General features: G+C 36.6%; 1 protein-coding gene across 16 annotated transcripts in view; it reads left to right on the top strand.

Moving 5' to 3' along the window:
- Positions 1 to 27,765, top strand: part of ADD1 (adducin 1) — a 61,990-nt gene that overhangs the window by 29,972 nt on the left and 4,253 nt on the right. The window contains exons 2-17 of one of the 16 annotated variants that reach the window (XM_066317401.1): positions 537 to 749; positions 2,041 to 2,203; positions 3,332 to 3,483; positions 6,654 to 6,734; positions 7,165 to 7,314; positions 8,246 to 8,389; positions 8,543 to 8,641; positions 9,033 to 9,209; positions 11,074 to 11,418; positions 14,500 to 14,601; positions 16,394 to 16,483; positions 17,311 to 17,403; positions 23,108 to 23,264; positions 24,112 to 24,486; positions 25,254 to 25,349; positions 26,093 to 26,126. In XM_066317401.1, the coding sequence (XP_066173498.1) occupies positions 555 to 749; positions 2,041 to 2,203; positions 3,332 to 3,483; positions 6,654 to 6,734; positions 7,165 to 7,314; positions 8,246 to 8,389; positions 8,543 to 8,641; positions 9,033 to 9,209; positions 11,074 to 11,418; positions 14,500 to 14,601; positions 16,394 to 16,483; positions 17,311 to 17,403; positions 23,108 to 23,264; positions 24,112 to 24,486; positions 25,254 to 25,349; positions 26,093 to 26,126 (2,453 nt within the window). In that variant the 5' untranslated portion in view covers positions 537 to 554. Of the gene's footprint in view, positions 1 to 536; positions 750 to 2,040; positions 2,204 to 3,331; positions 3,484 to 6,653; positions 6,735 to 7,164; positions 7,315 to 8,245; positions 8,390 to 8,542; positions 8,642 to 9,032; positions 9,210 to 11,073; positions 11,419 to 14,499; positions 14,602 to 16,393; positions 16,484 to 17,310; positions 17,404 to 23,107; positions 23,265 to 24,111; positions 24,487 to 25,253; positions 25,350 to 25,993; positions 26,128 to 27,765 lie in introns of those variants that run through there. The other 15 variants (XM_066317402.1, XM_066317396.1, XM_066317399.1 and 12 more) reach the window with 15 other exon arrangements.

The following is a 27,765-nucleotide window of genomic DNA, read 5'->3' on the forward strand; positions in this document are numbered from 1 at the left end:
TGGAGCTGATTCTTCATATTAATGAACATGTGTAATATACTAATTGCAGTGGTGATTTATTTCTGATTTATGCAATGTTCTTTTTATTATGTCCGCTTTAACTTTTTAAGAAGAAACTAAAAGACAAAAGCCCCAAACCAATGAGTTTATACCTTGTGTCAGGAACTTCTGTCATTGTCTCTGAGAAGGTTTGAAGAACTTCCATGCTTCTAAAAATCAATCTGGCCAGACAGTTTAAGGATTTTTTTCCCCCAGTTTGAATGGGAACTCTCATATTAGTTTTGTACTGCATGAATTTGTATAGCATATAGGACTTCTCATATATATTAACCTACTTTTCTGATCTTGTATATTAAAATCCCTTTTCCTACTTTAGAATACTGCTATCTAGTTGCACAAACATGGTTTCTCATTTGGGAAGACTTGCTAATTTTAGATGGATTTGAACTATTACTTTGAAGGTAGAAACATGTATGAATTTCATAATTATTTCCTTGCTTGACTTATTTATTCCTTTTTTCTGTCCTTGTTCATAGATTCCTTAAAACTGTGCTATGAATGGTGATTCTGGTGTGGGGGTGGTGACTTCACCACCTCCAACAACAGCCCCTCATAAAGAGAGGTATTTTGATCGAGTTGATGAAAATAACCCAGAATATTTGAGAGAGAGAAATATGGCACCTGACCTTCGCCAGGATTTTAACATGATGGAACAGAAGAAGAGAGTCTCCATGATTCTTCAAAGCCCAGTAAGAAGAGAAATGCTTAGTCTTTAAAGTGAAAAATTTAATATCTTTTTTTCACTATGAATACGGAATTGGAGAATTTTGTGCTATCTTAGATACATTTGATCTTTTTTCTTATTGGCCTTTCCTGATTTTTTTCCTCATTCTATCTGTTTGAATTTTTATGGTATACTCACAAAGCAGCTCTACAGTCTGGCTTTCAGAATTTACATGATGATTGTATTTTACGTGATGATCATAATCATATACTGATTATTATCTCTGTATAATCATCAACTTTTTTTTCATATTTTCCATCTAATCCTTTTAAAACATTTTCCCACTGGTTTCACGTATTTATTTAAATGTAACTCTCTTAAGAGAGTGGCTTCTACAGGGCAGGTCTGTCCTGTATTCAGTTTTTCTTTTGGGATTTGAACATATGAAGTACTTTTATAATCTCTTTCTGAAAAGGTATACAGTAATGAAGTATGAATGATTGACGTTTAATATTGAAGATGTTCCTGTGGGGAGGTAGTACACAAACAAACTTTCCCTTAGGACATTTGTTCCTTTTCTAATAACTAATGGGTGACTTTAGATAGAAAACATTGTGACATAACTTCACTTGGGATAGGGATGTGGAGGGACATTCACAATTCACTTGTTAAGTCAACCCATTGATTTATGAAAATACTAATAAATTGCTTAATAAAAAGTAATGACTATGACTGCAGTACTTCTCTTGCAGTACAAATTCCAGTGTTCTTGTAAAAGGCAGGGACTATCAAAACCCTTGTTTTCTTCTTTCTAGATTAAAATATATTTTAAAAAATAAACCAAAACAAAAACCCTGGAAAAATGTAAACAACTCCTATTCTAAACAGGTTTTAAAAATTTAATGTTTGTTGTTTTCTGTTTCCCTGGATGCCTTCTTGGCTCTCAGTTCCCTGTGAGCCAGAGTGACAAATTTTTCTTTTCTGGTTCTGCTACTTTCCCTTTCACATTTTGTGTTAAAGTCGATTGTGCATGCTCCTCCTTCCAGAAACTCATACTAGTGAGGCTCAAAGACTTTTGGTGTTACTTGAAAAGAGAATGCTTGAATTTCCATTAAACCCCCCCACCAAGTGACTCAGATCATTGGAACTCCAGAGAGCAGCGTTTTGAAGTTACAGTATGCACTCAGTAGTTCTCCCTTGAGGTGTTTTACAGAAGGAATGTAGGATGGTTCCATCGAAGTGCAAGAAAGAGGCTGTGTATGAAAGGCTGAAGTTCATTGAAACATGCATTTCAACATGTGATGTCTTGTTACTAGGCCTTCTGTGAAGAACTGGAATCCATGATCCAGGAACAGTTTAAGAAGGGGAAGAACCCAACAGGTTTATTGGCTTTACAGCAGATTGCAGATTTCATGACAACACACGTACCAAATGTCTACCCTGCAGCACCTCAGGGTGGAATGGCTGCATTAAACATGAGTGAGTGCACCTTCAGTGATCAGAGCTGAATTCCTTTTTCTTTTCTTGAAAGACTTAAAATTAAGCCAGTGTGAATGAAATAAAGAGTACTGTGAAGTTCAAATGCTATCCTGTTCTGCTCACACAAGCACTGAATACATGAAATGAATTGTTTAGTTTCTGAATGCCACAGTGGTATGCAATGTGATTCATGCATATAGTTTATATCAAAAGTTATTTTAAGGATGTTATCTAAATTAAAAAATAAGCCTGATAAGTCAGTGCTATTAAGAATTTTTAAATATTTAAATACTGCTAATTACGACATGATTTGTCTTCAGGAAAATCAAACACTCATTAGTAGTCTGGTAACAGTGAAGGTCTTTAGAAACTAATTATTTTTGCCATTGAAATACTGTTTGCAGCTTTCTCCTGTGAAGTGAAGCTTTAGCCACGAAACATCATCAAGCAAAACAAAGCAGGAAAAACCCCAGAATGTGTGAATGTACATGTACACACAGGTTTTGTGTTAAGATAAAATAAATCCTTGCCTGAGTTCCAAAATGAATCTGTAGTTCTGACTGTAGCGTGGCCTGGTTCTGCTTTTTCACAGTTACTGTTAACCACATTTCTAATTGCACTGTAACTATAATTACAGTATTTGTATTTTTTACGGTAATCTTCCTCTCTCTAGCTTGTACTTAATTTTTGTTAATAAATGAACCTGTGTGCATCTTTTTAGGTGTATAATTCACCTTGTCAGGAATGTGTGTATCACAAAATGTGGAATATTTGGGATTATGTTTTTCTTTTAACAATGGCGATGTATTTTACAAACAGTTATTAGTCTGAGAGAGGAAAAAATATTTTGCTTAGGAATGCACTGTCATGTTAGCACTAATTTATAGAAGGGAAGGAAATGAATGCTGAGTCTAACAAAGCTGAATAGCCTCTCTCAAGATTGTCATTATATTTGTGTAATATATATTATTTCATTATAGGAATGAAAATTTTCTGTCCATTTCTTAGGTTAATGTGTTCATATAATCCAGTAAGAACAACCCATGTAATAGTGGTGCATGTTGCTGGGTTTGAAATGATACTAAACTCAACTCACTTTGTGCTTTTTTTACCCCTTCTCCTCCTCAGGTCTTGGCATGGTAACACCAGTGAATGATCTGAGAGGGTCGGACTCCATTGCTTATGAAAAAGGGGAGAAGTTGTTACGATGCAAATTAGCAGCTTTCTACAGATTAGCAGATCTCTTTGGCTGGTCTCAGCTTATTTACAATCATATAACAGTGAGTATTGAATCAACAGATAACTGAACCAATTGTTTTAACATACAAGAGAATTGCTTCCCCCCCATCTGACATTTTCTCTTTGTGTGTGAGAAGAGCAAAGTGGTATTGAAAGCAGTATAATAGTGAAGAGATTTGTCATTGCATCTCAGCTTGGATGTCAGCTACCACAGTCTAAATGGAGTCTTGAGAGAGTGTACATGAGAATTCTTAGGATGAAATGAAGATTGCTGAAAGACTCAGTCTTTTAGTGTCTCAAATGCTTTGAATAATTGTATTTAGTATTCTACAAGGTAATTTTTTTGTTTTCTTGCTTTTTTTTTTTTTTTTTTTTTGCTAAGTACTAAAATATCTTCTTAGTCATTCAGTTGAATTTTGTAATTCAGGTACCAGCCTTGCTGAAAAAGAAGCCGTAGTAATTCTGAACAGGAGAGAGCTTCTCCGCTTAATGCATCATGCCAACAATTTTCCTTGTGACTGAGTAATCACTGGCATCCATAAAAATAATGACAAGGGGGTCAAATCAAGGAGGTTTTATACATCAGAAGAATGATCAACATGAGTCTCATGAGTAAAGTCACAGCTGTGGTGTGCAGCCCTGTCAATTGTTGTCCTAACAGAGCTGAATTGTTTTTTATTCTACATAGTAGAGATTGTCCTTTATGTATTTTCAGTTTTTCTAGTTGCAGTTGGAATGGAATATGGTAATATTATTTTTGCTGCTTTTTGAGAATTCAAGGCATATTATATGTGAACAGATGAAGACGATAAATGATATGTGTAGGCACAGGATCAAGACAATATTGGTTAGATCGTTCGGTTCCTTTTGTAAGGGAGCAAATCCAACATAATGGTAAACAGCTCTGTGCCACCCCCAGATTTTTTATATGTGACAGGAGAATTGATTTAGTAAAAGGGACATTAATGCAATGAAAAAGATTACTAGGCAAGTAGATTTGGAGATGGCTTTTAAGTGTAAAGTTCAGCCCTGGGAATGTTTGTACATTTAGGTATGAGATAAATGTAAGGAAGAGCAGCATGTCAAGGGAAGGGGTTGAGGCAAGAGCATGTGATTGGGGTGGAATGCCTCAAGTTTGCTTTCTTTGGAGAGGAGTACAAGGAAGATACCAGTTGAGGTGGAGGACAGTCAAAGCACTTGGAAAATGAGATTCTGAAGGTCTTTTCGTCACTTCAGAATGGTGGAGGAGCTGGAAAGCTCTTCGTTTGTCAGCAGCAGTCCCAAGTCATAGTTCTACTATCTTTTACAAGCTCCTCCACTGAACAGCATTCTGAAAGATGACTGAAAGATATAATTTATCTTCAGAAGCTGATATAGAACAAGGTTGTTATGTTTATTAAGTTGTACCACTACCCTTTGGAATGTGGTGAATGCTACCACTTCATGCAGTGCTGGTGTTTGACTCCAGGTTTTCACTTTTTGTGTAAGTGGATGCTGTAATTACTGGGTGATTGCATTCAAGTTAAATGCTTGTGCTAGTGCACTTGAGAAGCAAGAGAAAGGGTATAACAGCCTTCTGTGAGGGTCATAATCCTGTGTGTTAGAGAATGGCACATAATCTCATACCCTCACAATTTCCATCTGAGCATATCAGGAAGTTGGGTGGAGTATCATTGCTTTTTTTGGATCCTTCTCAATCACTGAGAGATTGACAGTTACTGTATGTGGAATTGCTCAGACCAGTGCAGTCCTGATGCAGAAGCAGAATTACAGAGCATCAAGAGCTTTCATGCCCTGTATGATAATGTTGAGTACACTTGGGTACCTCCAGGGTTTTCATGTCAAGTGCAGTAATGTAGAGTAAACTCAGCTGCCTCTAGGGTCGGGCAGAATTTGTGATTATAGGTTTACAGAAGGTAGACATCATTCACCAGGTCTTGGTTTGCTTTGGGGGCATGAGCTGTTAATTGGATCTAATCCTAAAGCAAAGTGGTTTGTGAGTCTTGCTGCTTGTTTGTCTCTGATTTGAACTTTCTTATTAGCTTTTGGGATATTTTGAATAATATTTGTTCTTCATCTTGCATAAATAAGTAAGAGACTTTTCTTGATCATTTGCAATTCTGTAGTGGAGAATTACTTTGGTGATTCATAAAAGTAAAGATTACTTTCAACTGCTTCAGTTTCAGGCTTTTATGCTGTAGCATGTTCCCAGCTGGTTGTAAAGGAAACTAGATCTGTGCTAGAAGCTTTCGCATGACTGCATAACTACTTATTAGATTTTTTTTTCCCTGCAAAACTATAGCAAAGTATATGTGTATTTAATGTTGCAAGTAGTAGAAAGACATAAGGCAGAAACAGTATAAAGTAGCCGCATCTCAGGGAAATTCAAAACTCATAAATAACTTAGAATTAAAAAAAACCTCAAACAACAAAAAACCCAAACCCACAACGCAAACTACCTAAATGCTGGGTAGACTCATAGCAAAGTGGGGAGTTGTCTTGTGTGTCCAGTAAAACTTAGGAAGCCTCTTAATTCACCATCAAAAGACACCTTAATTACCTAGATGTCCTGTACTTTTCATTGTACAGGCTTCTAAGAGATGCATCCCAAGATGTGAAAGCTTTGAAGCCAAAATTATTTTTGTATTATAAACCCCTGATTGTCTGAATGAGATGAGAGAGAAAAAACATAAGTGAAGGTCAGGATTCTTGGTAAGAAATTTGCAAGTGTACTGTACTGCTCACAGATGTCTCACAGGAACGAGCATCCGTGGTGAAACCCTTCTCAGCATCAGGACGGTTTACATCTGTGGGCCGATTTTTGCATTTTCTCACAGCCTTTTACTTTATACCTTATATCTTACTTGGGTAGAAATACAGTTGGAGTGTAAACTCATTCCACTGAAAGAATTAACTTTTCTTCTCCATTTCTCTCAGTATTGTTAGTTTTATCCATAGTGGGTGAGTTGTCATTCTGACAGAATATAAGGATTGACTAAATTCCACCAATCTGGAGGACTCTGGCATGTTACTGCCATCTGCTTTTGTTCAACATGAGTTAATTAACAGTGCTGTGCATTGATTATCTGTTGTAGCATACATGAAAGTCATACTGTCTGTTATAGGCATACTTGCCCATTCCATAATCAGGATGTAAAAGTAACTTTACAAAAAAACCTTCTTAGTAACTCTTACTCTTGTTTATCCTTAGGCCAGAGTAAATTCTGAGCAAGAGCACTTCCTTATTGTACCTTTTGGACTCCTCTATAGTGAGGTTACTGCATCTAGTCTGGTAAGCAATTGTTAATTTTCATAGCTGTAAAATATTCCTATATATGTATGTATGTGTGTATGTATGAATATATATGTCACTTTAAATTCTATCCTAGAGAACATTTTACTCTTGTGTAATATGTTTAGAACACTGTTAATGAACATGGCTGGGTTTGGTACTGCTGAGGTATCTGAGATATTTCTTTGCCCATGTTCACCACCATGTGTCCTCCAGTTGATCTACCTGTAAAGAGGTGCCAGGTCATTTGGACAGCGGATCACTTCCTGCCCTTGAAAGCTGCTGGCTGTTGAGTCCAGCTTGTTGAGGGAAACTTTAGGCATTTCAGATATAAGTGATGACAACTGATTTTAGAGTCTCAGTGGTAGATGCTGAATTAAATCAGATTTTATTGAGTCTTGATTATGAAAATAATTCTTTTCATTCCCAGGTTAAAATCAATATTCAGGGAGATGTGGTTGATCGTGGAAGCACTAACCTGGGAGTAAACCAAGCTGGTTTTACGTTGCATTCAGCAATTTATGCAGCTCGACCTGATGTCAAATGCATTGTCCATATCCACACACCAGCAGGAGCAGCGGTAAGCTCGCTTCTGGCTTTGTCCTGTTCCCCCACCCCTCCCAAAGGGAAAATAGATGGGTCCTCTTAATTTTAGATTTAGTTTCGGAGGGCAGAGAGCCTTTTAGTCTGCCTTCAAGTATGGTTCTGTTCGAATCAGAGCCCATCCTTACTGGGCTGTTACTTGAATGGTCAGACAGTAAATTGAGTTCTGTCGTTGGAAAATGTGTATGTCATACATGTGTGTCCTTGACCACAAAAGACCAGATCTTCTGACAGCGAGTCATAAAAGCTTTAGCATATTTTGTTGGTTTTATAAAACATAGTTTATCAAGGTTTTCTGAAATATTCAAAACTTTCCCAATATTTGTCTTTGGAAAAACTGATTACAAGTCAGTTCTGCCTCTTTGGAATGTTTTGAGAGCATGATTTTCAGTGTTCACGTTCTGATTTTTTTTTAATTAATTGATTAATCAGATTAATACAACCATTCTAAGGATAAATGATCAAATTCCTAAAATTGTAAATTACAGAGTAGCCTTTTAAAAATATTCCTTAAGCTTACCTGCAGTGCTGCTGAAGTATCTGTATGACCAAAGTTGTTCTTTTGGCATGGCGGCAGGAGGGGGAAATAACTGAATGGAGTGGAAGGAATGAAGGATGCAGTTGATTTTGGGGTTTGGTGGTTTCTTGGGGTTTTTTTTCCTGAGTCCTTTTATATTGATGTTTCTGTTCTGTAAAAACAGCCAAAATCAATGTGACTTTTGTATCCAGTCCAAAAGTTACCGAAAATTAGAGGCTGTAAGGCTGGAGTATAAGACCAGTGTGTATGTACCTGTAGAGATAGATTCATTTAATACATAAAAATATATTCTTATTTTAATTCTTATCACTATATTTTTTCACTTTTTTCTGCTGCAAGAAACTACACCAGTTGTTTTAATATTTCTCAGGTTTCTGCAATGAAGTGTGGTCTCTTGCCAATTTCACCTGAAGCACTTTCTCTAGGGGAAGTAGCTTATCATGACTACCATGGTATTTTAGTGGATGATGAAGAAAAGGTGGTTATTCAGAAAAATTTGGGGCCTAAAAGCAAGGTCAGTATGTATATTTAGAATTAAAGATAAAAGGAGAGGGGGGCAGTGTGTTTGTGTGACAGGTATGTTCTTTAATCAGTAGCAAATATTCTTTAATCAAGAGCATGAAAATATCTGACGTACTGCTGTTTAACTTTTTCAATGTTTCTCTAGGTCCTTATTCTCAGAAACCATGGCTTAGTATCAGTTGGAGAGACTGTTGAGGAGGCTTTCTACTATATTCATAACCTAGTGCTTGCCTGTGAGATACAAGTAAGAGCTTTTATATGTTATGTAATAATACAGCCTACTGTATTAACCTCCAAAGAGATTAATAATTGCTTACTTTACTGGTTCAACTGTTGGATCTAAACTAACACAACGATATGTGGTATCACTGTATTGGGGGGGCGAGGGGGCATCCAAAACTTTGGTTTCACTGACAGTATTCCAGTACTTTATTGAAACCATCAATTTGCTGCCCATTAAAACAGCAAAGATTCTTCCAAAGATTTAAGATGTCTTTTATACAAGCATATTCATTTATTTAGTTTTAAAATTAGGTAGATTTCTTCTGGCTTTATGCCAAATTTTTAGCATGTTTTTTGGTTATTTTCACTCCTTTCCTCACAAGAAACTTAAAGATGACTCTGCTGTTTTTAAGGTACGTACGCTGGCCAGTGCAGGTGGACCTGACAACTTAGTGCTTCTTGATCCTGGGAAGTATAAAGCCAAGTCTCGTTCCCCTGAGTCTCCAGCAGGTGAGGGTACTGTATCCCATCCCAAATGGCAGATTGGTGAACAGGAGTTCGAAGCTCTTATGCGAATGCTTGATAATCTGGTAAGGCAGGCCTTTTTGTCTAATTTTTTAAATCTGATAATGTATAAAATACATTTTTTAAAGCTGCATGTAGCTAGGATAGTTTATACAGCCTGCAGCCTGTTCTTTCCCAAGGACTTGGAGACAACATGAAAAGCATCAGGTGTCCTTTGTACAGATTGTACAGATAGCAGATTTACTTCTTATTCATAATCTGATTGTTACTGGTGAGATCAGAGGAGATCTGAGTACTGTGGTACTGTCACTCAATCTGTATTTTCCCCTCTGTTCCCATCCCCTCCAAAAATGTGTAAAACTGTTAATGTCGTATTGGGTATGAGATCTGGCATAATTTGACTAAGACTCTACTAGTACCTGTAAGAGGTTAAAAGACAGACTTTGAATAAATAAAAGCCTTCAGATAAAACGGTTTCACTAAGAACCCATCTGTAACAAATTACCAGATACCAACATTTACTATCCAGCTTCAATGGGAAAGATGTGGCTGGGGACAGCAGTCTCCTTGTATATGAGTGATACCTTTGGTAGATTCAGTTGGATTTCAGTTTTTCTAAGAAATACCAGTTTTATATTTCTTACTGCACACAGAAAGCAGGATCATAAAAGAAATAGCATTGTACTCAGTTGGAATGTAGGAATAGAAAGGAGTTTTCAGTTATACAATACAGACCCTTAATATTATGATTAACCACATATTTTTTTGGGTAATTATATTAGGTAGTAGATAATTACTCAAGATGCCTTTTGAAAATTAAAAGTTGGAGCAGAACCCAAGTAAGGTTGCAGTATTGCTTAATGTATGAAAGCTGTAGAAAGCTAAGTCTGCAAAGTTGGAGGCTAATGTTTCTTTACAAAGAATAGATAGATAATTTGAGTGCTTTGGGACCTAAGCTATTCACACTTTTCCTCTAAGCCATTTGAAAACATTTTGCTAGTGGAAGCTTCTTTAATAAACTGTTAAATGTCCTTTTTGTATGTTAAATGCTGAGCATAATATGAAAGAAAGCATGGGCAGACAAGACTAGTGTGAATAGGGAAGGTTAAAGGTGGAACAAAATACAGTTCAGAGGAAGTGGGAGAATGAAACAACATAAGATTAGGGATAAGCGTGAATAAGGACATAAAACTAACATTCTTGAAGTCTCTCTTTGTATACCATATGTTTATTTCTAGACATAAAAACACAGAAAAGATCTTTTTATCTACCCTATCATAGGAGTGCTTCTTTATGCCCTTCATTTAGAATTGTGAGAAACTGTAGAAACGTTTGATTATGGTTTTTAAAAACATGTAAATGAGTAGCTGGAATGTAGTACAAAGAAAAGGCATGATTCTGCATCCAACTCCAGAGACTTGAACAATTACTTGAAAATTCTATGAAAAACACCAGGAAGCCCTAATATACATTTTTTCCCTTCCTAAAAATCCTAGTCCAGTCAAAAGGATTTTTTAAAATGTGTTTAACACAGGTGGTAATTTTTTTGCTTGACTGTGAGAAGAGGCAGACCCATAACACTGCTCTTGATGAACTTCTTAGTCACCTCAGCGGCTTTTTGCAGGTCTACTGTAAATTCTTCATAAAAGCTTAATACAATGCTTTTGATGTTTGGGCTTCCGAAAATGGTGACTCATTTAAATTAGTGGTTCAGAAGTTACTTAGATTGAAAAGGGTGCTAATGTAGCCTCACTTCCGTGTGTCATCCCCTTTGGCATGGCTGTGTCCACCATAGCAGGTGAGCAGCCATGTAAAGAAGAGGTGGTGTTGTAGAATGGTTTTCACAGTTGAGGGTATCAGTGAGGTTTCAGTTGTCTATTGAACAACCTGGAGATATAGAAGACTAATTCTGCTGCTTTCCTTCTCCAGGGTTACAGAACCGGCTACCCATATCGATGCCCTGCTCTGAGAGAGAAATCTAAAAAGTACAGTGATGTTGAGATTCCAGCTAGTGTCACAGGTTACTCCTTTACTAGTGATGGCGAATCAGGCATTTCCTCCCCCCTCAGACACAGTTTTCAGAAACAGCAGCGAGAGAAGACAAGGTGGCTGAACTCTGGCCGAGGGGATGATGCTTCTGAAGAAGGGCAGAATGGCAGCAGTCCCAAGTCGAAGACTAAGGTGTGGACGAACATTACACACGATCACGTGAAACCCTTGCTGCAGTCTCTCTCGTCCGGTGTCTGCGTGCCAAGCTGTATTACCAACTGCTTGGTCTGTGCCTACCTTACTGTTCATAGTTAGATGATGTAGAGCAACTTGGGGTGGCTGGCACTTAGAGGCTTTGGGAACAAAGAGATAACTGTCCTAATTATTTCCTTCTTTCTTATATTAAAAAAAATTACATGTGTTTTACTAACCACTTAATTTGTATTTGATTAGATGTGATCTGTAAAAATTACCTTGCTTATTAATACTTGAAACTGCTTAAGACTCTGGAGCTTTTAGTTTTTTCCTGTCTTTCCAAGTTAATGACCAAACAGATCGAATTATAGTTTTTACTAAATGGGTTCTGCATTTCAATGGTTTAATTAAAGACAGCTATGTTAGGGAGCTACTAATTCTCTCCGCATGAAAGCTTTTCAGTTAAAAATGAAACTAACAATTCAATGTACTTTTATTTAAGGATATATATATAAAAAAATTCTACCTTCTGTAACATATACCAACTTAATCTGCAAGGTATTTGCAATTTTCTCTATGTATAAGAGGGTAGAATTGATTTTAAAGTATTTAGATCTTTTTTCCCCCCTTAAGCAGTTTTTTCTTGTCTAGTTTCTCAGCTCCTTTTCCTGTCCTTGTTACTACACTTTTGTCTACCCCAAAGCCTCTGAGTGTTCACAACCAGCTGCCTTCTGCATGTAGTGTTGCATGTAAGTAGATGGCCATAAATGGAAAGTCTTTCCTAAAGTATCAGCTGGGTGCGGCATGACTAAAGTGCAGCTCAGGCCATCAGCAGGCACTAATCGATAGATTCTGCAACCGGTGCTTTTCTTTTGTTTCTCAGTGCTGCTTACAGTTAAATTTTGCACTCAAAGATATGTTAATTGAAAAGCGAAAGTATCAGCTGCTTTCAAATGGACATCGTTAGCTGTTGGTGTGTAACTGTGGGTTTGATATTTTCTTGGGCATATACAGAGTGACTAAACTGAAGGCAGGGATTTGCATGGATACAACCTTTTGTAATGGTTGACCTCAAGCTTAGCTACAGGAGTTCAGTAGTACTTTGGTAGTGGTACTTCGTGTAGTAGTAATATGGTTACAGGTGAGTCTTAAAAATATAAAACTAGTACTCTTGAAAAAAACCCACCACATTGTTTTTTTTTCCAGAACACCTTAATTTTTATTTATCCCTACAAAACTCTGCTACACCTCTGAATAAACTCAGGGTTCTCTACATTTTGAATACTTTTAATAAAAGTATCCTTGGGCAAGGTGTATGCTACAGTACCTAGTGTTAGCATGTAGAAAGTCGCGAAAAAACAGAGGCGCTCTCTCTGTCGTATTTTTGTGGAGTTCTTTTTGGTTTAAGAAATTTATAAATACATTTGTTGTTTGTACTATCAATGTGTCACTAAGCTAAATTATCATTTTACCTTGATGAAATATAGTTTTGTTATATTGATTTATAGTGATGCAGATTTACCTTGATGAAATAGAGTTTTACCATAGCTTAAAGCTATGTATATGTTTGGACCAGTTTGTGCTTTTCAGCCTCAGCTCACAAAGTAGATAGTATTTAATATTTGACATTATTAGTGAAAGACTGAAGCAAAATTCTTCATCACAAACTAGCCTTGTTTAATGATATACTTAAGCAGTAGATAATTTCATACAGTATAATGAGTTTGTGTATTTAAATTTTTTAATGCTTGCTATTAACCTAAAGAAAAAGTGGCTTGTTATATTGAGGTTGTTTATATATATATATATGTTTTGACTAAAAGCTATCTTTAATAAAAAGCTGGAGTAGTTTTTATCTGAGAAGATAATCATCAGTGAGTATTTCACAGCTCCATGTTCATTCCATTTTTTACTTTACAGTTGCAAAACATTTTAAAATTCTGTTGCTTTCTGAAGTCTGACAGTTTCTGGCTATCTTATTGTTTCTTGAAGTTACTCAGGAAAAAAATGCATAGCATTTGCTCTATAAACAGGTTTGCTTTACTGTTCGGTGCATTTTCTATGTAATACTGATTGGCAATTAGGACATTGTACAAAGTAAATATATCAAGATAAAGAGTTGTGCATCAAATTAAACAGGGCTCCATACTAAATGCACAGATCAAATAAAGCAACCTTCTATGAAGAACCCATGAAGCGCTTAAAGCTTGTGTTTGGGATATTTTTGTAACCTTCTGAGCTATGAGTTATAAAATATTTGACATCACCAAACTGTTCCTTTAGGTTGCTGTGCTAGTACAGCTCTTTGTTTGTGCAGAAACTAATTCTGGTAACATCATTTTGCTGAAGTAGCTTGTTTTAATGCAAAACTTTGGTGATGCCCACTCTTGCTTCACAGTACAGAATCATTCACTAAACCTGGTTAGCGACATCCCATTGCTTTTCATACTTCTGTCATCTTATGCTTTAAGTTCGCTTTGATGTTTGTTGGGTACCAGAGGATTGAATCAATGATCTCTCTGTCTCTCTCATGTTATTTTGTAAAAACACCCAGTGCAGAAAATGAAAATGGGAGTAACAGGGTCTTAAAGCTCATGCCTTAGATCTTGCTGTATTTCTGTTTGGGTAAGGAACAGTGTCCTTTTTAAACAAGTATGAACTTATTGAAAAATTTCTGATTAAAAATGGCCTTAAAAGTAAGTAATTATATTGGCATTTTCCTAATCTTAATATATCTACTTATAATATATCTATTCATAAAGTGAGAAGTAGGTGGTTTTTAGAAACACAAAACACTGCAGCTGTCAGTGCGGTCAAGTGCACAGAAAACTAGCTTAAAAACCCCTCAGTTTGCATAATCTCTGAACTGCACATAGGAATGGCATTGTTTTGGGTGGAAGTTATTTGTAAGTTAACTGGCTCTCTAGTTGTTGTTGTTGTTGTTGCTAACTTGACTTGATAGAATGGTTCTGATCTCTAGAAATGTATCTGAAGGTATAGTTTATATTACTGAAGAAGAAAACAAGTCTTAGGAATGAATAGAAGAATGCAATCATTGGTTCAGTTCTCTGCTCTGTATGATGCATGATCAACTGTGATGTGACTTTGCTGCTCTGAGTGTCTGTAGCCATTACAGCAATTCTGACTCTACAACTGTTCTTGATGTTACAGTGGACTAAAGAGGATGGACATAGAACTGCCACCTCTGCTGTCCCTAATCTGTTTGTTCCATTGAACACCAATCCAAAGGAGGTCCAAGAAATGAGGAACAAGGTTTGTAATAGCAGTAAAATAACTTCTTTTTCTGGTCATCACCACAATTGTGTACTTGTAATGAACTAACTTACTTTGTTATAATGACATTTTGGGGGTCAGTAACACAGTTCTGGTGTTGTCCTGTCCCTTTATAACTAAATAATGAAACAATTTGTAAGTGTCCTGAACTCCTCTTGGAAAAAGTTATTTCTGTTCACTATATGAAGAGTTTAATTTTTCTTATACCTGTTGCTGGGTGCCTCTGAAACAGCCAGTCCTGGCTTGATTGTAGTAATTCTGTACCCTGAGATCATAATTTTACATCAGTAACCTGTTTTTCTGTTTTGGTAATACCAGTTGAAATTTTGTAGCCTAGACAAAAGTAGTCTATAGCTCTCTCTTCATATTTTAATGTACTGTATGCCGTGTTTGTTGCGGACTTCTTTTTTTGTCTTTGCAACTGCAAGTTAATATTTTTGAAATGAGCTTGCAGTTAATTTTCCTGGTTTTGAATTTCAGATCTTCTTGTCCAATCTACCAACAGGAAAGCACTGGATGGATTGGAGTTTTTTCACCTTATTTCTTTTACAATATGAAATACGTTCTGGTATCTTAATTTGTTCTGGATTGTTTTGATATCTCTAATTCATGGCCACATGGAACACAGGAGTTAGCATTCTGTCAAAGAAAGGCTGAGTGCAGGGATATGAGTAGGAATCTAAAATATTTGTATATGGCTGACAGAACTTATGCTTGGCACTGTAAAACACTAACCACATGAAAAGAGAAATACAGTGAAGTTTCCAAGCAGTTTCTTTGTGTTTCAAACCCAAATATTGCTTTATTTAAAACTTGAATGACATGCCCAAAAGAGAAAGTCTTAAAATTTTATACTTTCTCAATGATGAGAAGGGTAGTAAATTAGAAACAAGTGAAAAAGATGGGGGATCCTTGCACTTTGAGATACCAAGTATTAATAATACTTCTTGTTTGTGTATTTGTATGCATATATTTTTTATAAATTGAATTTATTAATGTCCTTTTTAGTTGTAATGTAGAAGTTTTTTTAAGATGCATGCTTTTTTTTCATTTATCTTGGAACAGAACCAGAATATTTTAGAAATAAATTTTGAGTCAGTTGTTATGAATTCTTTACCACTGAAGGATATCTAATTTAAATAGATAATACATAGGTTTAAAGATCTGATTTGTATTCCCATCTTCTGTATTGAAGAATGGTGGTATTTAGGATGCAGCAAAAGGGATTTTTTGAGAACTCCAGTGTCAGTTTGTCAGCAAAGAAATTACTTATATGTCCTTCTGAGGATATGATCCTGACTAGATGTAAAAATGGCAACTTGTGCAGTGTTTTACAGTAACTTCTATAAGAAGATATTGTGGTGCCATATCAGTAACTAATGGCTAATGACAGAAAACTGCAACTGACTGATCAGGTACACTAGACAGAAAAGCATAGAGGTAATATTTCTATTTCTCCTCACTTTTCACAACCTGGAGTTGTCTGTTACCTGTTTTACCATGACCTAGTACTAAAAAGCAAAGGATAACACCTTCTGTGGTACTTAAACACTAAATTCTGAGAAATGTGAGGAAACAGCCAGGAACCTGAACATTTACATTCAAGTAGTGTTTATAGGCTCAGCTTCATCTGACAGCTGTGGCCACAGCAATCACCACTGGTTGTTGCCTATTGGCAGGTTCACTCACCCCTTTTTCAAACACAAAAATGTGATCAACATTTCTCTGTTGTTCATGTGATTGTTGTTCATTCTGCTGCTTTCCTTTACAGATCCGAGAGCAAAATTTGCAAGATATTAAAACGGCAGGCCCTCAGTCACAGGTTCTTTCTGGGGTAGTTGTGGACAGGAGCCTAGTACAGGTGAGAGTATTAAATTCCTAAAGCTATTAGCTTGATCTACTATATCCTCTGCTTTTACCTAATATATCACTATGAAATTATTCTTTAATTGGCAGAGAGTAACTGTTTATAAGGTAAGTCTTAGAGGTAACACCATTGTCTTCGCAAGAGTGCTCAGGGTCAGAAATTTAGAGGCTTCAGCCGTGTAGCCCAAGCATGTCTGTGGAGGATGCTTCTTGATTTTTTTGCTGAATGTAATGCATGAAATTCAGAAACTTAATTTATATGGGTTAGATTCTTGTTCAAAACTAGTTGGGCTTTGTGACAGCTTTTTGTTTGATTTTTGAGTTTATGTATCTTGAAGGATTAATACTGGGCACACCAGGCTCACTGTGGGGCAGTAGTGTTTCGTGTTAAATATGAAATTTCATGCTTCATAGTATTTTATTTGAAGAGCAGTTTGGGAAAAAAGCTATTACATCAATGAAACTTAAAAGCAGTATATCTGGATATACAAAAGACTATAAATCATAGCTTCAAGTAAAATAAGAATTAGAGCTGTGCAGTTACACTGTATAGCTGAATAAAGCTTTTTATATCCAAGTGCTTTCAACTGCCCCAGATAAGTATTTTCTGATATACTTTTTTAAAGATTGGCAAGTCTTATCATGACCACAGCATTTTTCATGTTGGGTGTCATATTGTGTGCATGTCAATTCATTGTCATATGCAATTTCATCTACCAGTTACTGTTTCTTTGCATGTTTTTAGCAAGCGTCACAATGCTTTTGGTTGATGTTGTAAAGCCCGGGCTCGGTTTGCTCTGTTTACTCGATTTACTGTTGCAGGATGCTCCCCTCTCAGACTGTACGGAATCTATTGAAGGGCTCGATCTCACAGAGCAGGCCTTTAGTCCCGCTAAATCTCTGTCTGTTAGAAAGGTACTGCCTTGTCATACTGCTCTAAATACTCTTGTTCACCCTTCATTTAACCTCTCCTTACCCTTACCTTTTTCCTCTATTAGAAATGACTTGGCTAGAAAATTTTTAAAATTGAAAATAGATGGATCTTCAAATTATGTCTGTGCACTGATGCAAATAGTTACTTTACTCTGTTAAGAGTGTCTTAAGGGTCTTGATCTTTGTCTGTAGAAGCTGGTGAGGAAACACTTTTGATGTTAAGGTGCTGATCAAGTCCTGTATATAGAGGGTTTCTTTATGCATGCTGTTAGTGTTGAATTATTCTAATTTGAGATCAGTTTAGAGTTAACTTAATGTCGGCTTGATTGCATCAGTGTAATTCTGAGGATACTTTGTGTGCTATGTGACAAACACCATCAGCTCTTGATCCCAGAGTGCTGGACACCTGGGTTCCTTAAAACTTCCTGCAATTAGCTACAAGAGTTGCTAACTAATGCCACACACATACAAAATCGATTTGCTTTCACACTTGTAGTCCTGTCTGTGCTTACATAATATTTGTTAAATACAGAATAAGTTCAAGAGGTGGGGGCATGTTGGGGTGGGCAGTCCTTGGGGCTGACTGAATGGAGCAGCTGCACACTGCAAATAACATTTCTTAGAGCACATCTACTGTGGAAGCACAGCATGTAAATAAGCATCAGTGTCTCCTCTGCTCCAGTGTTTTACCTAAAAGATTCTTTAATCTTGATTTTAGGTCATGCCTAAACACCTCATTATCAGAATAGCTTTTGCATGAAAAAAAAATCCGGAATACTTTGAATTGCACCATTGTTGGAAAGCTTGTGGTTTTATAACTCTGTCTAAAGTGTAGTGAGCCAGTTTGTGTTATAGATCCTTTGATCATACTGAGAATATGATAGTCATGTTTTTCACATTGCAGTTTTTGTCCATATTTTGAAAGGAATAACAACATTCCTGCATTTAAGACAAAAAATAAAGCCAAATTCTTCCAGTGCATGGCTTTTATTTTCCACTTAATACCTTCAAAGTGAAAAATTACTTTTATGATAATTATCACAACACAGGTGTTTTTTAAACAGCGATATATTTCAGGTGTTATGTTCAAACAATGACATAGCTTTTCTATAAAAGTAGTTTACATGCATTTGTATAGATGGCAGAGAACCAGTAAATGGTCTACCAATTATGTGATTTTGTCTAGTAGTATCCTGTTAGGGTTTAGATGTCCAAATTATTTGTTTTGTTGTTTTGTGGTGTCGTGAAAGTGCTTTCTGCCTGAAATAGTGTGTGCAATTAGATCACAATGTAAATTACAGGAGTAATTATGAAGTAGAAGTGACCTATTTCATAATCTTCATTATTTTAATATGGATTGTGATGTGAATGCTTAATTTCCTGTTTGGGGAAAAAAAATAACAGCACAAGAAACAAAACCAAAACAAACAAACCAACCCCAAACCAAACAACCCCCTTCTAAAAAAATGTCACCCAAACCAAAAAATCCAATGAACCCAAAAATAACAGCAACGAAAGAAAACCACCAGAGAAATTTCCTTGAAAGATTCTGCCATAAAACAAACAAAGGGAGTGTAAGCAATCTTATGAGGCCCACACAAACCTCACCTGAAAATTTTAATGAATCTGAAGAATCCTGTACATCAAGGACCTACGGACTTCTGGGCACCAGACAATTACAAGTTCTCAGTCGACAAAGTCTTTGACACTTAATGACAGCTCATGTAAAAAGTTTAATGTAATTGCAGTGCCACTTAAAATGTATTACATTTTCAGTTAACACTGAGATACTGATTTATATCAAATAATAATGCACACTATTTTTGGATGAAAAAATACCTCCTTGTGTACAGTATGCATGTACTGCTTTGAGCTCCTGTCCCTATGGCTGCAGCAGTGAATTCTCCATCTTGCCTTGTTGCTTGCTTTATCCATGTTCTGAGAAGTCCTGGCCATGTTGCAACACAACCTCCTTGTGCATCATGTAATTTTATTCTGTTCAGACTTGATTAACCAAGCTTCTGCTGCAGTCTTGGCTGATTGACAGGGAATGTTGGTTATTCTTACCAACAACCATTCTGCAGTCTCATAAGAAAACACATTCACATGAATTTTCAGTAATTTTAAATAGAAGGGGATTCACCCATTTTGTGTCTCTTCCTTTAGAATGGAAATTCTGTGGCTTTGTTCTTAATGCAGACCCTCTCAGTGCTGCCCTAGAGGTGGCACTGGGTTTGAGTGGCAACTTCTACATGAACAGTACCTCAGGAATCTTGGTGTTTTGGAGAAAGGCACTGCATTAATGTCAGATTGTGTTAGGAGCAATTGTTAACTTAGACCATTATTATGAACCTCCTGTCAGATTGAAAGAATTGGTGTATATAAAGTACCAGTTTTGGTCATATTTATCTCCGAGAACAAGGTGAAGTGCTTGCCTGTTCAATAATGGTCAGTTTTGAATTTTTCTCTAAAAGACAGTCTTGTTGTAGAAGTTAAAAAATTGCTTCATTATCTAAAACTTTCATGTAGGAAGTATGAGGTCCATGTTTAATATGAAGGTTTATTGTATAACATTAGCTATAAATCACTTTCCCTTTGTGTCTGTGGGAGTTAAAATGCATTCTCTTCATTAATATAATCTCTTCAGTGTTTCTTTCAGTGGAGAAAATGCTGTTGATATTTGAGTCCATACACATGTGATCAAATTTCAGATAATTGTCTAAATACTTTTGGAATAAACATCAAAGTAATACTAGGAGCAACATATTCTTGATGAGATCACTAGAGCATTAGTTTTTTCCATGCCATCTTATGTTGAAACAGAGTGTGAGCCTATGGGAATTTATTCCCTCTCTACAGGCTCTTTAAAACTGGAGGTAACTCCAGACTAATTCTCTTGTTCGTTTTTTCTGAACACTCTTAATCATCTCTGGATGGAATGGTCAGGTTGATAGCTCTGCAAAGTCTTGTCTATTTTTGTGTCACATTTAACAATTGGAAATATGTTCTGTACTGTCTTTTTAGTCCTTTATACTTGTTTTCTTTCTGTCTCATTTTGTGTTGTATATTTTTATTTGAATCCTTAGAAGACTCTTCTGCGGCCTATTCTGTGAAATAAAATATACCTGCTTCTTGATTTAGAAGTAACGATGGTTTTTAATAATCATATTGGTTGAGGAACCATTTTGCAGAATTTATTAACATACTACTGTAATTTATTTCCTACATAGATTCAGTCCCTCTACCGAGTATCATTTTCACTGGTGGCCTTTGAACTGCTTCCATATTACTGATAATGAATAAAACTGGATGTGTTAATCTGGAATCAGCTTTCAGCTGATCAAAAGTTTTCCTTTCTGATCTCTTGTATAATTTTTCTGCTTCTGTGATCCAACATTGTTGCCTCTGATCTTTTCAATGCTGCTTCTCTTGGGTCAAAGCTACTCAGCAAGTACAAGTATTGTTTGCATTGATTGTGGGTGTTTTTTGTGAGGATCTCATTTTGTTTAGTTGGGGTTTTTTTTTCCCAATCTAGTAATGTGATAGAATTGATTTGTTGCTTTCATTCCCAGTATTTAACAAAGGTACTCCTAAGCAGGAGAACATGCCATTCTGGTGCACCAGGCATCTGCAAACTGCCTGTCTTGCTGTTTGTCACCATTAAATCAACAGACATTGGGTAACATTGTTTCATTAGAAGTTGTTCTACCCAGTGGTTTTGGATTTTACTTGCAAACATTCAAAGATTCTTAGAAATTCCAGGGATACTAATGGGTACTGTGGGTCTTGTTCCTCTCCTGTTCCCAGAAAACTTTAGAAACTCTGCCTGAGATCAGTGCTTTATGAGGTCCTGCTACTTATGCTGAGCTTCAGTTAAAACTATGGACTTAGCTTGAAGCATAGGCAATGACAGAATAGGAAATATAAAATCTCCATGGGCATTTGTTTTCTGCCATCATTTTAAGCTGAGACCTGTAGTTTTAGGGGTGTAGGAATCTGCTACAAAATAATTAGGATTTGTACGAAGGTTGATGTTTCTCTGACCCTTCTATGCATTATCTTCTAAGAAAAGTTGTTACTGTTACTATCAAATCAATGCTTCATGGATATAGTTGAGAAAAGGCTTTTGATGTTCTACTAACATTCTGCATATAAAATGAAATTTCCTCTTATTTTATGGAGAAATGGAAGTGATCTGTAATGTTTTAGAGATGTTTCTCTCCTGCAGTTCCTTTCAGGGTCTTGCAGTGGAGATTCATTGTTATGCTTGTTCATTCTTTGGTACTTCTGGCTGGTGTTTGCTTCCTGAAGAGCAGCATAGATTCTAACAACCATCTTACCTCCCTGGATTGCTCTAGACCAGATTTCTGGAGATCTCTCATCAGGCTTTCAGAACTGCTCTTGTCCTCCTTCAATCCAGACATTCTTGTCTGTCACTTCTTTGGTGCTGACAGCTTATCCAAAGCAGCTCTTGCCATCCAAAACAGCATTCTGCCTTGCATCATCAGTTTTACAGCGGCCATCATGTGCTTGTCCATGAAGTCTGGACATGGGATGGAATGTTTGTTCAGGCACTGCATGTTTTTGAACTGTGCTTTCTAATGCTTTCCTCTAAATATTGCTACACACATCATTAGAATATGGAGATGACCTGGGTCAATCAGTAGCCCATACCTATTGGGTAATGGAGTTCAAATGCCTCTTTTTGATAATGAAGACAGTTTGGGTGTCACCATGGCATGGGGCACAGGTCGCACATCATTTGCTAACAAACTAGTGTCAGAGTTCTATATATCCAATGGGAAAAAAATGCATAGACTAGTCATTTGAGAGATAGAACAGCTATCTCCAGGCAAGCATTTTCTGTACTTGAGACAATGAAAATCCAGTGGCTGTAGCCTTTACTATAGAATTAGAAAAGGAAAACTGAAAACTTTAGCATTAGAGAATCTCTGATGCAGCTGCTTTTGTCCACTGGAACTTACTGTACTTAAAATTGCTTGTTATATTTTTATTTCTATGAATTTTTATGACATATATTATAGATGTAAATTTGCTAACTTGTATCAGATTAAAATTAACCTTAATTTCTTTTAAATGGCTTATAATAAGCTTGTTTATCTGGTGTATACAGAACATGTACAAGATGGCTGTTTACTATAACATGTGTCAGGTGTAATGTGGTAGCTGGTAGAAGTGGCTTTTCTGTTATTAAAAAGATACAAAGCAAAACAAAAACCCAAAGCATAATAATAATAATAAAACCCCAAAACAAAATAGAAACAAAAATACCCATGAGCTGAATTCTTGACCCTATAGGAGTATTCTGTGCCCAGACTGCCATGCAAGTGGGCCTAGTATCATGTTTCTTTTGTGGCAAGAAAAAGAAACTTGATATACTTTTGTGACTTCAAATATAATTCAGCTAGACTGTCTGGCTGCTGTTTGATTTACTGCTTAATGGTGGATAATCCCTGGTGGAGACCTGTTTTCTCTTTTATATTAACCTCCTGTGAATCAATTAAAAAAAAATCTGTAATAGATTTTTTTTTTACTCTAGAGGAAAAAGTAGCATTTTCCAGGTGGTATTTTTGTTATGTTTTTGGTTGCTTTGTAGCCTCTATAGCTCTAAAAGTTCTGCAAGTTACTGCTTGATTGCAAATGTATCTTAATTTTCTTTTGCCAGGGAGAACTGGTGACTGCATCAAAGGCAATAATTGAGAAAGAATATCAACCAAAAGTTATAGTGAGCACAACAGGACCAAATCCCTTCAATAAACTCACTGATCGAGAACTGGAAGAATATCGCAAAGAAGTAGAAAGAAAGCAGAAGGGACCAGAAGGTTGGTTTCTCTGTGTGGGTTTTTTCTGCAATAGAATGTAGTACCAGCAAGTTTCTTAGTAATTGGAAGGTGGGCTCCCTGCAAAAGTCATGGATAAATTACCCAGCTTTTGTATGTTTCAGTTTTTCCCGTGTGAATTAGGAATTTGAAAAGTATATTAGGGATAAAATATGTGATATAAATGTCTTAAGTGTGTTCTGCAAAATGCATAGATCTCACCCTGAAATTGTGCTTATAGACAGACTGGACAGTAAGGCCAGTTACTCCTGCTGGTAGGAAGCTGAAAGCTTGAAACTTCACTCAAAAAGGTGTTTCGGTACTGGTTTCGTTCTGTGTTGTTTCCTTTGGCCCTAGAACCTAGGCTAAGGTGAGGTAATGGTGGTGCTTTATAGCAGCAACACTGCAGGTTTCTAAGTCATTGAAATTTGTAGATCTGAGAAATATGTTGAATGGAGAAGATACAGAAGAACCCTGATTGTTGCTTGGAAATAGGGGCCTTCTACCAAAAGGACTTTCTCAGTTATCCTAGAATTATGACAGATTTGTGCTATAAAAACAGGCTGTTGGTGCATCTGAAGTGGTGGTTCTTCTTTATTTTTGTGTAATTTTAAGGGATGATACTTACAGTGTTTATCCTGTTGTGAGGTTTTGAATTTGAGTCATGCAGAAACCCAAAGTGCTGTTTCTTTTGCAGTGTGTGTTCCCTGCAGCTGCTCTTTGAGACCACAATGCAGGAAGGGTTGTGTTTGGTTTATGAATTACTGGGTGGTGGGTGGGATGCTGTGCTGTCATGCCTGTTTAACTGCATACCTTTATTCTCTCAGTAACAATGCCACATCCTTCTTAGATAAGGTATCAAAATATGGAGAGACTGTGTTACTGAGACAGACACCAGCTGGGGAACAGAGTGCAGTGCTTAGAAATCAGACCATCAGTGAGCAAAGCACATCAGATAAAAAATCTCTGGATTTGAAAGGCAGATCAAACACCTTTCAAGGACCAAATACGAAGACTTTACAGGATCGTGACGTATCATCACTGTCTAAGTCTTTAGATAACATTCAGTTTGCTGCTGCACGGGTTTCTTGTCAGACCATGCAGCAAATCATCCCACATCTAAATGGAGAAGAGCCAGATGGGCAGAAGTCCTCCCATAAGGAATTTCATACTGCAGTGATCAGAGCATTAAGGTCCGATCCTGACCTTTTGGCTGAGGCCTCAGGTATTACTAACATGGTGCAGCTGTGCTTGCAATCCAAGGAACAACCTCTTTATCTACACCATGTGGAGATTCTGTCAGTTGACTCTCATCTGTGGGACTGATTTCACATTAATTGTGTAGTGAACTGGATGGAACAATGCTTTAGTGTTGTTCCCTATATATGGTGTACGCTATTAATGTTTTCCTTTGGATCTAGGGCTATTTAAAGCTGGAAGCAAGGGGGACCCTCCTTACTAATAACAAATACTCAAACCACTGTGAAATCTGTTTGGAATCATATAATTACTGCATGTTTTTCTGATTATCTGTGCAGTCTTCTTTTCTTTCGGGATGCAATTTTGTTTACTTCAAATTTCAGCAACACAAAGCAAGCAAAAGAGTGTTATCTTGTGTAGGCCTGGTAGCATATCCCCTTCTCCATATTTGTTTATATCTTCCTTGTGGGTTTTCCTCACAAGTTTTCTTTATAACACCAGCATAAACCAATTCATACATTATTTCATTTTTCATGCCCTCTTACAGAAAAAAAAACCCCAAACCTCTAAAAAGAGGTACTGAGCACAACAGCAACTTGAACAGTTTTTTTTAGTATCAAATATTGCTTAATTTTCTTTTGCTTGTTTTGGTATTATTTAATATCCTGGCAGAATTTTGATTCAGAAAAAATGTATTGGTATCTTTCGTGCATGGAGCAAAAGGACACTTGTTTACTTACATGCTGAGAGGTTTTATTTGCCTTTATAATTTCCCTTTACCTACACCTGCAGAGCCTTCAGAAGATGGCAGGCCACAGAAAGAGAAAAGCCCCCCTGACCCCAGCTCAGCTCGCACTCCTCCCAGTACGCCGATTAAAATAGAGGAAGGTACGTTGTGCTGCCGCGGGGCCGGGGAGGCAGTAACTGCATCCTTAGTGACTGACGCATGGGAGTACATGAACTAGAGCTAACAACAGTCAGTGACTTCTTGTGTTTCATTGTTGTACTACCTACCAGATACTCCACTGAACTGTGAGTCTAACAGGAGTTTTGTTTACAATAATAAAGAAGTGTGCATTAATATAAAGACAAATTTCCATCTCTTCAGAATTGCCTTGTCATCTCTTGGTGTTTCTCAACTGATTTACCTTTTTGTACATTTTCTGCAACATAATTGCTCTTACTAAATGAAATAGTGTCTGATGGTGAACCAGACACATATCTAGATGCTTTGGTAAATCTTATTCACTGATTGCACATTTCTTAAACATTATTGTACTTGGATTACACCTCAGTAATTTTTTTTCCTTCTAAATTTGATTAGTTGCTCACCTTATGTCATAGTTTTAACTAAAATGACAGCAGAGCTGCTGAAGTTGATAATTCCCTAAAAAAAGGATAAAATTATACTCTTGATCAGGTGTAATCCAATTATTGAATTACTGTCTTGTTTCTTTTACCTTGTACATTGGATATATCACTTGTCTGTTAGTCTGCCATTCATTACTTCATCTCATTCTGTTTTCTACAAGAATGGTTGCAACCATTCTTCTAACGTAACACAATGGCTGTGATGAATGCATAGATTCTCTACTTGTGCTTTTTTCTTCTTGTGGCTGCGTTACAAACAGGAGATGGATATGCTAAAGAATACCTGTTACCATAGTAAGTATCATTCCATACTCTGACCTGCTTTTGTGCTTTGCTTCACTCTTGCATCTTCGTTTACTAGGGTTTTTTTGGTTTTGCTTTTTTCAAAAAAAGCAGGCTTTTTCAGTTGAGATGTTGATTTCTTTAGTTCTCAATTCCATGTAATTCCAGGCAATTGCAGATCTCATGTTAAAACGCACTCCCCCTTTGAGAAAGACTGTGAAAGTCACCTTCCGTGTTTCCATATCTGTGTGTCCGATTCCTCAGTTTACAAAGGAATAGTCTGAAGTTGCCTGGCAGATATAGCTGAAACAGCCCTGGGAGTTTCTGCCCCAACAGTTTGCTGCTGCCCACACAGCTTGGGCCTGGTAACAAAACAGAAGAGTTCCTAATCTATTCCAGAGCAAAATCCACTGATGTGGATTTAAATTTACCCTGCAGACTTCTGCATGGAAATGGATATGGGACTACTCCTATGTTTTGTGTTAACTGTAAGGAATTCAAATTCCAACCAAGGAATAACAGCAAGTACTTGGTGGCAGCAACTTCTACAGCTGTTTTGGCTAGCTCTGCAGGGCTCCTTTGGATTATGCTTTAAAGGAATAAGGATGTTTGTATGTCCTGTTATATCCAAAAGTCAGCGTGTTTGTCATAGGTGTGAAAGTCAAACTATATTGTAGACACCTGTGATGTTACTGATAAAGTTCTAAAACCTGAAAGTTCTTTTAAACAGAGAATTGTGTTCAACAAACTCTTCTAGTTGTATAAGTTTTCCAGGACAAACATACAAAGCTTATTTTACAGAGTAACTGGATGTTCACACCATGATGACTTCGGCTGGGGGTGGTTCTGTTGAATGACAATGTTCTCAGTATACAACCTCTTCTCAACTTTGATTCATCATATTCTTTCTATTTAAGTGTAGCTGAAATCAGTCAAGTTTTTTTTCAACTCAGTTATAGCCTAGTTTGTATGTTTGTCCATATCTTTATGTTAAAAAAACCCCAAACGAAACCCCCATGAATCTTTATTTCCATAAATAATGTGAATTGTAAACACACACCAGTATTGATGTTATCCTTTAAACTCTTAAGCCACAGTGTATATATATAAAGCATGGATGTAAACATAATTATTTAAAAAAAACTTTCTAAATGTTGAGGTGCTGCTGAGATTTTAAACTGTAAATAAGTTTTGCAGCAAGAAATATGTTTTTAAAGCTTTCTGGTTATGTTACTGAAATTCATCCAGTAGAGTAGCAGGGTGTTTACCTATTGTGTGCTGGCTTAATTGAATGTGGAATTTGTAAATCTTCTGAATTCTGGTAAAATAATTGCCCTTAGCAAACTAGATAAACAGATGTTTGCTTGATTCCAGCATCACCTTAATCTATTAAGGATGATGGGAACTTGACAAACTGGGAAGGATGGCAGTCCTGGGTTAATGAGTTATAAACCCATTTATATTTATTCAATGCTCAGGCCAGCTGGCAAATACTGATTGAATGCCTGTAGCTTCCTATTCTTTAATTTGAAGAATCTCTAATTCCTTTTTTAAAACTTCAAAACTATCTTTTAAACTGAATTTAAAAAAACAGACGGTCCAATATGGTGCCTGTTCTAAAAATTGAACGAACTAATGAGTAGAATATAAT

This window comes from Sylvia atricapilla, chromosome 4 (genome assembly GCF_009819655.1).
Source record: "Sylvia atricapilla isolate bSylAtr1 chromosome 4, bSylAtr1.pri, whole genome shotgun sequence".
NCBI classification, from domain to species: Eukaryota; Metazoa; Chordata; class Aves; order Passeriformes; family Sylviidae; genus Sylvia; species Sylvia atricapilla.